We start from the raw sequence: 12025 nt of genomic DNA, 5'->3' as shown, positions 1-12025 counted from the left end.
AAGAAATTGTAGCACCAACATCCTATGATGATCTTAACAAGAAGAATGTTAGAGCTACTCGTGATTCGAAGGGCAAAGGTAAAGAAATTGTAGGTTTTAATCCAAAAGATAATAAAGGGAAGACAAAGAAAATAGTTGACAATGAAGAGAAACCCGTAAACCCTAGGCCTGCTAGGAAGATTGGAAAGCGATGTCTGCCAAAGATGGAAAAGCCTCAGATTGCAACGTCATTGTGTCCAATTCCGGAATTACCACCACTGATTCAAGTACCAGAACCGGAGCTACCAGATGAAGACGAAGTAGTGAATATTACATCAGAGCAACCAAAGGTGAACCCGAACGATAAAGTTTGGTTCAAGTTATCTCCTTCTGAAGGCGGGTAAGATCATACTCGATCTGTTTAGCAAAAATTAATTCATTAGATTTGGGTTGATTTATAAGTTATTTCATTAATGATAGGAATGGAGGCATACTACCACCATTGACAAGCCCCCATATTCTTGCTTGGTAAGTATTTGAATTATATCATGCATTACTTTTTGATAAAAATGTTTCTTTTCTTGATAATGTACTTCTTCATCATTTCCTCATCATGTCATGAAAATATTCATTCATTTGTCTAAACATTCATTCATGAGAAGAAAAAAAATATAAGATGGGTAAAAAACCATGCATCCATAGGTGTACCTACCTCCGTGTGCACTCGGGTGTATGCAAAAAGGTGCTGTCAAGAAAGAGCTATTCATGCATGTATATAATAGATGATTAAATAATAGTATAAATTACCCTTTACTTAGCTTCCCAATTTATTGTGCTCAATATATAATGTTGATATATTACAAAATTTTAGAAGATAAGTTGATATTTGATTATCATTGTTATCATACAATAAAAGTATGATGAGTAGATTTGATGGGGCTAGGGTGTAATGAATTTGTTTTTAATTGATTTCTAAAGAGACCTTTCAATAGTGAATCAATCATAAAGAGTGTTTGGATATTTGATGCTAAAGTGTGAGGTAAAATAGGGAATCTATCATTGACAATTATCAAAATGAGTAACGAAATCGACTTATAAATAGCGAGGTAAAAATAGTGAGTCTATCATTGGCAATTAGTATTAGCAAAGCTAGTGATATCATTTATTATTTATATCTTATGGTTAATATAATCTAGAGACATGATATGTTGTGTTATTGTTTTTTGTAAGGGATCAAGAGATAACAATTGATAAAGTCCAGATGTTTATTGCAACCAAACTCAATCTGGAGAAGGAAGAGGTATGCCATGTTTATTACCTTCTTTTAAATTCATTGATCAAGTAGAACTTCATTCATAGCTAGACATCATAGTTATTGTTTTAGGAGGGAGACCGCTTGGTGTAATAGTAGAAGAGGTCGCCTCACATCCTCAAGGTGCGAGGTATGATCCTCATAATAAGCAACAAAACCTACCCCATAACCCCTTTAGGACATTGATAGCTAGGTTTCTAGGAGTTTTCGACTGGGACCTGATTGACCTTACTATGTAAAAAAAAAAAAAAATCATAGTTATTGTTGTACATACCTTTGAGATATACCTATACTATACATGATACAATTACATTTGAGCAATAAGTAGGATATATGAACTAATTAACAATAAATGATTGTAAAAAAAAAAAAAAAAAAGATTGCATAAGATGTATAGTTGCATTGCAATCATCCTAGAATTAGTTGTGCATAACTAATTAATAATATAAATATGCTAATTATGTAAGCTCTTACATATAACACTCAAATGTTCCTAAAGCAAAAGAATGAATAGCTTAGAACATTTATTGGTAAATGAGTGCATGACAATACAACATGTTAACACACACCCCAATTTAGATATATATGCTAAATTTTATAAAAAGTAAAAACTATCAATTTCATCAGGACAAAGTAAGTTCATTCATGTCGACATAAAGTTAGCAGGGTAGTCACTAGTCGGTAAAAACTTGCTTTCAAGTTTGACCCCATATTGTGAAATATGTAAAATCTTGCTTATGATCTTGGTATAATGGCATATTATAAAGCATATATACATCATTATATAATTATAATTTAAACATATATACTATATATGAATGTCATATGAGATGATTTAACATTAGTAAATTATTAATGTGATGTAGATAGAAGTTATATTAAAAGGGTATCCACTGATGTCTCCAACAACAATGACACTTCATAGTCTTCAAAATGTTTGGAAGAATCTCAAGCAATCAAATGCATGGAAGGAAGGAGAGCCACCTAAAGAAGAGTGTGTGCTTAGTTTTACTTATGCTCGATCGAGTTTTGTGGGCTAATTTATTTCAAATGCTGTTAGATTTTATGCCCAAACTTTTTTATGCTTTGGAACTTGAATTTATAATCCAAGGTCATTTGGAAAATGCCCTTGGTGTGTGTGTGTTTTTTTTTTCATGAATATGCTCTTGGAATTATGTTTAATAACTCTCTTAGAATTATGAGAGTAAACTTTATTTAATTTGTGTGGCACATGTTTTGGAATTATTTTATATTGTTTGAAGTTATGTAGAAAGATTTGCATATCACAAGTTCACAACCATGAAGTAGTGGGATTACCTAGGCTTCACTAGAGATACATTGGGGTGGAAATGTCTTAACTGTTTCTCCCCACTTCTTAAAGATCTAGTACGCTAACCTGATAGGGTTAATATATGAGAGGTTTTGAATCGATAGGTGGGCCTTCTCCGTACCAAAATAAAAAAAAAAAGCTAAACACTCATAGGACTTGCATGAGTAATTATGGCAATTAAAGTTCTTGATTTCCAAACAATACCATAATAAGCATGGACGATGGTGAATTATGAGAGTTTGCATAACCTAATACCAACGAACTCATGTACAACAATAATGATTCTTAGTACAAAAAGGGATTGTATAATACCATATTTTAATTTCATCTGCTAACACAATAGCCTAATTATCATTAGGAACTAAGCTAAGTTTGGTCTAGTGGAAAGGAGGGCACTTTCCGACCATGAAGTTAGAGTTTCAATCCCCACTAGTGACAATTTGGGGAGTGGGATTCCCTTACCTCCCCTCCCCCCACTCTCCTAAATTGTCTAGCCTGCTAACCCGAGTTGGGTTGACCCGTGAGGGGTTTTGGCCCGTTAGATCCATTCATCTTACCTATCAAAAAAAATATACTTCCACTATTTCTTTAGTCACGTTTGTCAATGCACTTATTCAATCATTAATATCTTTAATTATTGATAAGCAAAAATTATGAAAAGTTGATATTTTGAAAGTATATAACGTGACGAATCTAACAAAATCCCACATGACTATATTTTTCATTACGTATAAAGGACAAAACACGATCATAAGGAGGTGTGTGAATAGTGCTAAAGTCAAAACGTGTCAACTAAAAAAAACGGAGGTAGTACAACATTGGGAGTCAACAATGTGTACTTCACTTATATATAATTTTTTAATTAGTAAGATACGAGGGGTGTCACCCCACCCTATCACAAGAATGGGGAAATGAGGATCGAACCCAGCCATCTGGGGCCTTGGGGGGAAATGAAGGGACTAACCTTCCCTCCATTTCCTATATCCTCGTGTACTTCACTTATATATGTTGAAAAGATAGGTGACAATAATTAGTCGTATTAGTTTGACACACGATTACTTAAAATTACATAGGATGTTTAGAATCACAAACTTCGTATTTTTTCCAAATGCTAATGAGGGTTAAAAACCTACAATAAAAATAATACAGACTAATGCGTGTAGTGATCAAGTTATAATGGACCGTGTATCAAATTTCATCTACGTCACTTGATGATTTGGTAGTACCGACTACCGAGTAAATGTTCTTTGTTTTTTTTTTTGGTGTTCCACCCGATTTACCTTTTGGGCTAATTCGGATTTGGGGATCAATTCTGGATTATTACGGGGGCTCTCTATACCGCTATACGACTCAAAAATTTAAAAGAAAAAAAAAATAATCCCCCCTTTCTAATTTGAGACCCCCAACAATCAACTGAAAATCAAAACAGCTTCAAACATCAATCTCTTCATCATGCCGACGACGACGAGCAACATCAGCAGCAAGTGCAACATCAGAGCTCTTTGGATTCTCAACAATGTCGATTTCGTCGTCTTCTCCAGGTTATCAGTCTTCATTTATCCTCCATTTTCATCATTTTGTAGCTCAATTTTACTTTTGTAGTAAACCCTAACGTTATCGATTATTTTGTGTGTTTAATCGTCAATTTCGTCGTTGTTTAACCTAATTTCGAAATTTTCAATTCGATTAACAACAATTTGATTTGAATGTTGTGTAGGAGGTTTCCTACTGTTGAGCGCCGATGGCGTGCTGCCTGCAAATCGGAGACTGAGAAAGTTGTGGATGTTAACAATGATGATAAACCTACTGTTTCGACTTCGCTTCCCAACGATTCGGAGTTTTCCGAGGCGTTTACCAATCGAAGGAAGAGGTTTTTGAACTAAATTATACATTGATGATGATGAATTTATGCTGTGTTGCTTAGAAGTTTTATGATTGTTGTGATCATTATCTGGTTCAAATGTGTTGAAACTCGATAAATGAAATGCGGTAGTTGTATTGAAGTTCCTGAATAAGATATTGTTTGAATAGATTTTGACTTGTAGGAAATGAAATTTGGAAAAAAGTTTGAATATATGCGGGGTTATTGTGATCATGTTATATGATAAATGTCATGTGAAGAAGAAACATGTCCATCGATGCCTATGGAAATGGGAAATGTCAACAGATACACGGCGTATGATGAATTGCTCCTATCTTACTGAAATTTTCTTAGTTGACTTTTCATGAATAATAGAAATAGTTTAGGAGAGCAATGAAGTAAATGCATAAGAAGTAATTTACTTTTGACATATGCTATTAAATGGAGACAATCAAGAGGAGAATGTTAAGAGATTCTAAACTTGAAACTGCCATGTATAATAAGTATTTCATTGGTAAGGAGTGAAACGGATTTTAGTGTACTACACTTAAAGGCATATGCAAGTGCTAGCAAAATAATATTAGGGAAGCTTAATTAGAGGCATTTCTATCAACTGTTTTTTTGTTCTCTTTGATAGGTATGGATTAGCTTAGCCGGTTAAGTCTTGGTGGTGGTAGACTGGTAGCTGTGTACATTAATACCCACGACTTAAGCTTAAATCCCATCAATATCATTTTTCCTTTTTGGCTCTCTCTACACATGCGCGCACACTCATAAAAAAAAAAAAAACCCCTTCCAATAACATTTGATTACTCTGTAACTTAACTTTATTTAAAGTGATGAAGCTGGATACTCTTTTTTTTTTTTTTCCTTTTATTGTGGAAAACGTAATAGGGGTTAATTCATGCTCTAGTATTCATCAGAAGAAACATAAAGGTTTTGTAGTATTCTCTGCCTTGGGGATCCTCACTGTCTCTAATTCTCTATCTCATTGTTCTGTGTGTGCAACTATGTTTTGTGTGCATGTGTGTAGGGATATGTATTTGGCTGCGTTTATTTATAAGCTTTTCTTCTTGTGCATTAGCTCAAATTTTGAATTTGTTTTGATAAGTCTGATACATGTGAGGGTGAGTGGTTCTATTATGCTATATAATGAGCTCTGTGTGTTCAGTGCCTCTGATTTGTCTGTTTAACAAAGCTTCACCATGTGGTCTTTATGATGATGTAATTAGTTTAAATGTACTGTAACAGGGAAGGATCTGCTCGTGGTTCTGGCATACGTGTTGCTGAATCAGTTCAGGGGTCAGATTCCTGGGTTGATGATCCTATTGTGCGCCACATCATAAGTCTCCATATTGACCATGAAGAAGGAGAGGGCTACATGTTATGGCCATTAGTTTTTCACGTGAAGGGACCATACTGCATCTTGGTATTGCCATTAGTGGAGCCAAAGCATGTGAAAGCATACGAGGGACTTTGCAAGAGATCAGACTGTGGTACAGCTATTGGCATGGACCCAAATTTATCCTCATTACTGTTCGATCTCCCTTCCATCACAGGGTATGGTATGTTACCTTCTGAAATTAGTACCATTTTACTTTAAGCATCTTTCTCATCCCTATTTTACTAGATATTCTGCCCTCAATTGCTCTTTTGATTACAGTGTCTATAATTTGTGGCACCATGTGCAAAAATAAAATCATTTTGAGAAAATTTTCACATTATCCAAGCTTGAAATTATAGATAAACTTTAACAAAAATCAGGAAAATTCGACCCTGGTAAATTTGGCCATTTTTGGAATGAATGTTTTTGGCTTCTTTCGTTCTTGGAGATACCATGAAAATCTTATTTAAGCTAAGGCTCTGTTCACTTCACCTTATTTTTGCTGTACTGAAATTATTTTTACCGAAGTGAAATTATTTTTGCTGAATTGAAATTATCTTTACTGATTCTCAATTATATTTCTTCTTTGGAGTTACTGATTTTTGCTGAACTGAAATTATTTTTACTAACCTGAACTTATTTTTGCTGAACTAAAATTATTTTTAGTGAATTTTTTTTTTTTTAAGGTGAACTAAAGAGGGCCTAATTCTTTATCTGGATTTGTATCTTTTAGACATATGTAAAAGCTTTTAAATTTGGTTTCTCTTCATATTCTTGGGATTTTAATCTGTTAGGTACTGTCAGTGTATTTCAGAAAGAATATTACTTTATTTTGATTTGGCTGCAAGTCTTGTAACTGACTGTCACCAAGTCAAATGATTTACTGTTTCAGATACTAAAGATTAAAAAAGAAAAAAAAAAGCTGTTATTTGTCTTCTCTGTTCATTTTCCTGCCGCTAGAAAACGAGTATTTTGTTACAAACTGATATCCATACATATCTGAGACTAGTCTACTTGGAACATGTTAGGGCTTTTATGCTTGCACATGTCATCGGAGACATAATCACGGGGGATTTTGCTGAACCTGAGATAGCTGTTAGTGCATCACCATCAGTAGGAGGGCTGCTTGATTCCCTCACCGGAAGCATTGGGATATCAAGTATCTCTGCAAGAGGCAAACCAGTTCCTGCATCAGTCCCCAATTCCCCTGCATCTCCTGCTTCTCTAGCTGGTTCTGTGTTGTCAGATGCTCAAAAAGCTGGTTCCAGGCCACTGGAAAAAGATGCTTTACAATCTTTCATCAGCAGCTCAATGCCCTTTGGTTGGTATCTTTTGCTATGTTATTCTTCATTTGACGATGGATATGATACTAGTTACAAGTAAATCTTTTTTTTTTTTTTTGAGGAAAGACATGTACTTATATATTATATCCATTAAAAGTTATAATTATACTACTTGCTCGTATATCTTTAACGCAGGTACTCTGTTGGATCTCAGCTACTCCAATCTTTCAGCTATCAGGCTGAGTGGCTTCTCTGCCACAGATGTGCCCCCTGCAGATGTCAAGCAGCCAGCTTGGAAGCCCTATCTTTACCGAGGAAAGCAGAGAATTCTGTTCACTATCTATGAGACAATTAATGCTTCCATGTATGACCGTGATGAGATCTCTGATAGCATTTCGATCTCAGGCCAAGTTAATTGTCGAGCAGAATTGGAGGGGTTACCTGATGTTTCCTTTCCCTTGACAGGCCTGAACAACTCTCGTGTTGAGGTTTTGTCATTCCATCCATGTGTTCAAGTTCCAGAGCATGGCATTGATAAGCAATCTCTAGTCTTTTCACCGCCTTTTGGTAATTTCACTTTAATGCGTTACTTGACATACTGCAACCTTGGACCTCCGGTCAAGGGATTTTACCAGCTCTCCATGGTGTCAGAAAATGAAGGTGCATTTTTATTCAAATTACGACTTATGGATGGTTATAAGGCTCCACTTGCAATGGAATTTTGTACTATTACAATGCCCTTTCCTCGAAGAAAGGTAGTCTCTTTCAGTGGGACACCATCTATTGGAACTGTGTCTTCCACAGATCACTCAATTGAGTGGAAAATTATAGCAAGTGGGAGGGGAGCTTCAGGAAAGAGTGTGGAGGCAACATTTCCAGGAACTGTTAAATTTGCACGCTTACAGACACAAAAATCTCTTGGCTCAGTAAGAGGGACAAGATATGATGAAGATAGTGATACAGAAATGGAGAATGCAAATAACGGTGTTAATATTGAGGAGTTTCTGGAAGAAAAGATGAGAAAAGATCTGCCACCAATCGATTTAGAAGAACCATTTTGTTGGCAGGCTTATGACTATGCTAAGGTACATAACCCAACTTTTTTGGATTCTTGAATATCACTGGTGCCTATTTTTAATTGACTCTCTACCGTGTTCCGTTTCCCGCAGTAATACTCTGCTTGGGTTTTTTTTTTTTTTTTTTTTTTTTTTTTTTTTTTTTTTTTTTTTTTTGGTTTTGTTTGTTGTTGTTGTCGTCATAGTAGCTGTTTTCTAAATTTAAAATTTTAATCAAACAACATGAATTTTCAAGCTTAGGAGATACTTATACATAATAGACACATCATAAGATCTACATGTGTAGCAGGTCTTTGTTCTGCCATTTGGAAGTTTTAAGTAATTCCTACTTTCCCTTTATAGTGGATGTTATATTTTTAACTTTCTTATTGTTGTCTTCCATTTAAAGTAAGAGACTTGACAAGTTTCATAAACATGGAGAGTCAGTTCCCGATTCCCAATTCAACATTACCCCAACCTTCAAACAGGCTCCCACCTGTGGGTCAGGAAGGTTGGATGTATGCAGTTTTAATACTTTATTAGTATAGAGGCCACTCCAAATGTGTAAAGACAGTCTTATTAATAAAATTTTATTGGTGTCCTGTGATTTGGTGTTTGACTCTCTTTTTTTTCCCCTGATGTGTGATCAGATAGGCTTGGCATATCATCTTACCTTTTCTTTGGTTCATGTTTTTTCAGGTGTCCTTCAAAATCATTGGGGCTTCGTCATCTGGAATGTCTGTTGATACAAAACATGTAAGTTCATAGCTTTGTCTCTTTCTACTTGCTCCAGATTTTGTCTTGCTGAGTTGCTGCTATAATATCTTGCGAGGGTATTAAAGTGTTTCATTAAGAGGACTTCCATTTCAGGTCTCAAAAGATATTGATCAAAAATTTTCTTAGCATTTACTGAGCACTAAATTAAACCGTCTATGAATTATATAGTTTTGATACTAACTCAAGTGATCTGACTAAACCATCATGGCAATGTCAAACTGACATGGTAATTGGTGATTTTCAACCATCACTGCCTTAACCTTCTCACCAAAATAAGGTTCCAACCAAATCTCTTTGAAAGGCCAGACAGATTTCCATCATTCTTTATGCTCTTTTTTTGGGCGGAAGAGAAGAGGAGGATGGGGAATTGTCGTGGGAATCTTTTGGGACTTGCAAGAGGATTCATTTGATATTTATATAATTATATTCAGTGATTTATTCCCTATATTATTTTTAACTTTCTTGGTTGCATGAAGATGATTATGTAATTGTTGGAGATAGAATTCCATCAGTGATGGCCTAATATGAGATAATATGGGTTTTGGTTGACATATATCTTTGGGCAAGTAGTGTGAACTAATAATGGTAAGTCCGATATACATACTTACCAACAAGTATGTATATTAAGTGTTTTTGTTTTCTAATATTTTGGTAGTTAGACAATGAGTTACATTGAAATGAGATATAGGGAGAAAGAGTATATAGTTGGAGATTATTTGATTATGTATTCTTTCGAAATGACCATTCTACTCTCACCATCCATAAATAATTGTCACATTATGCCAAACTATCATAATAAAGGGTTTATTATGAACCCACTGAACTAAACAAATAGTTGTGTCCCTTCCTCCCTCTCCCCCTCACTTATTTCATATGAGGGTGTCATGGAGTATCCTATTTTTCTCTGTTACTATTGGACTGACAACTTCTTATGGACATACCAAAATAGCATGCAACTTATGTCTCCTGACACAGGATATGTCACTTCCTCTCTTTCTCCCCCTTACTCATTTCACATGACTACATGACTAACATGAGGGTGTCATGGAGTATCCTAATTTTCTCTCTTTTTTTTATTAACTGACTTCTTATGGGCATACCAAAATAGCATGCGGCTTATATCTCCAGACACAGCACGTATTATGTATCTGAGTGTATAAAAATGGTGTTATGTACTGCTTTTGGTAGCTGCTAGCTCTCCCATTGTTTTGTTGGTTGAGTATTGAACCCTCTAGCTCCAAGTCCTGACAGCTTTTTATTCTAGGAAAAAACATTTATATATCATTAATAATTTTAATTATATACAAGAATAAAAATAAAAATAAAATAGAGGGCATACCCGCTAAGTTCCAAAGGCAAGAAATCATTTTAAGAAGGCTCCCTCAATCAAGGCCAAGGGGCGAACACCACACTTCATCAAAATCATCTAACATCAAATGTACCCTACCTGTTTACCTGTCATTTAAATTACTAGACCATTCAACATGTTCTTGTTTCCATATACAGGGACTAAACTTTTGATTTTCTTAGAAGCAATTTTCATTACTTTTCTAATGACAACTTCAGGACAAACGACTGACATTGAATTTTGGAATCTCCTCTCTCTTTGCAATTTTCTCCACCTGCGTCGATTTGCTGTAGTGTCTTGTTGATGTAGTCAATCCCGTCCTAGTTTATCTCTTATTTGTAGGTTCATTGATCAAGTTGTGGATTGCATCTGTTTCTTATACTGTTATATGCTTTGCATCAGGTTAACATCTATCCTGCTGTTAAAGCGCCTATTGAGTTTTCTACTCAGGTAACTTTCCTGTTTAAAATTGTAATTATAATATCACATATAAACACTCAATTATTTTTGGCCTAAGGTTTTGTTGTGTTGGTGATCTGTTTCCTGCATTATATTGAAACTTGGAACTTGTTATGAGTCAAGTATATAGCATTTGATAATTCCTTTTTTTAGTCTTCTGTTGCTTGTGTCCTTGCGCAATCAATCTTAATCATTCCTTAAATACACTCGCACTTTCTGTTGCTTTCATCCTTGTGTGATAAAAGAACACCTCCGCCTCTCCCCACACTCAGTTTTAGCCTCCTGTTGCTTGCATCAGTGTGCAATAAAGATATCGTCTCTAGCATATTCTTGTACTTGAATTATTTCCAAATTAACTATTATTGGCTATGCTCCCTGGAGCATGTATGTCTTGGATGCTTTGTAGATGTGGATAGTGTATGAGCTTCCTTTCTTGCTTCATTTGTAAGCTTTAGTTGCTCTTGGTTTTCACATCCAAAAAAAGCAAAAGGAGCCTTTTGGCTTTTTGGGGTTCGCTGCTGTGTGTCTTTTCGGATGAGTCATAAGACTCAAGGCACTGAACCTTTTTGTAAATACTTTGTTATGTAAGCACTACTTATTCTTGGGACCACAGTTATTTATGGCACTGACGGTGACCGGTGGCACTTCGATTTGGGGCATCTCTATGTGCTGTGGCATTAGTAAACTATGTAGGATAGCTAATTAGCTACAATTGAGGAGGCAACTCGTCTGTGCGATTTGGTCGGCATATATCATGTTTGAACAAAATTATGAAACATTAGACTTCTATATCAATATTCCCCCCTCCCCCCTTCTTAGAGGGTAATTTCCTTTGCCCAAAATTTATCTGATTGACTGATGTGAAGCATGTTTCAACTTTACAGGTTACTTCAGGGGACTATATTTTGTGGAATACATTGGGTAAATGCCCTTCTGCTGCCATGCCTACTGCTTGAGCAAGGACTAAAGCTCAACTGCTCTTTTAACCTACCATACTTGGCGAAGTTGCTCGTGGCTTACTGGCGGAGTTCTAATGCATGTATACAGTCGAGGAGAGATTTACTTGGGATTAATCAATTTTGTTGTGCTACAATGAAAAGTTGTATATTCTGGCAATTGCCGCTGATGACTAGCGACTAATGAGAAATCTTTGCTCTCTGATCTTACTTACAGGAATCCCTTGTTTATGACAATGCAGGAAAATTTTGTACCCGTTCAAAAAAAAAAAAGGATAATT

The 12025-nt window shown here is 35.4% G+C and overlaps 1 protein-coding gene across 2 annotated transcripts; it reads left to right on the top strand.

Moving 5' to 3' along the window:
- The first annotated feature begins 4018 nt into the window (after positions 1-4018).
- Positions 4019-11954, top strand: LOC145578693 (AP-5 complex subunit mu-like). 2 transcript variants are annotated; one of them, XM_081635988.1, is made up of 8 exons: positions 4019-4162; positions 4339-4491; positions 5734-6042; positions 6895-7187; positions 7345-8234; positions 8904-8960; positions 10732-10779; positions 11673-11954. In XM_081635988.1, exons 1-8 carry the CDS (start codon positions 4074-4076, stop codon positions 11742-11744), a joined length of 1911 nt encoding a protein of 636 aa, XP_081492114.1. In that variant the 5' UTR covers positions 4019-4073; the 3' UTR covers positions 11745-11954. The 2 variants fall into 2 exon arrangements, with proteins under 2 accessions (XP_081492114.1, XP_081492115.1); XM_081635989.1 differs by lacking the exons at positions 4019-4162; positions 4339-4491 and having other exon boundaries at positions 5740-6047.
- The last annotated feature ends 71 nt before the right edge of the window (positions 11955-12025 follow it).

This window comes from Chenopodium album, chromosome 14 (genome assembly GCF_948465745.1).
Source record: "Chenopodium album chromosome 14, dcCheAlbu1.1, whole genome shotgun sequence".
NCBI classification, from domain to species: domain Eukaryota; kingdom Viridiplantae; phylum Streptophyta; class Magnoliopsida; order Caryophyllales; family Amaranthaceae; genus Chenopodium; species Chenopodium album.
This window is presented reverse-complemented; position numbering and strand designations above follow the sequence as displayed.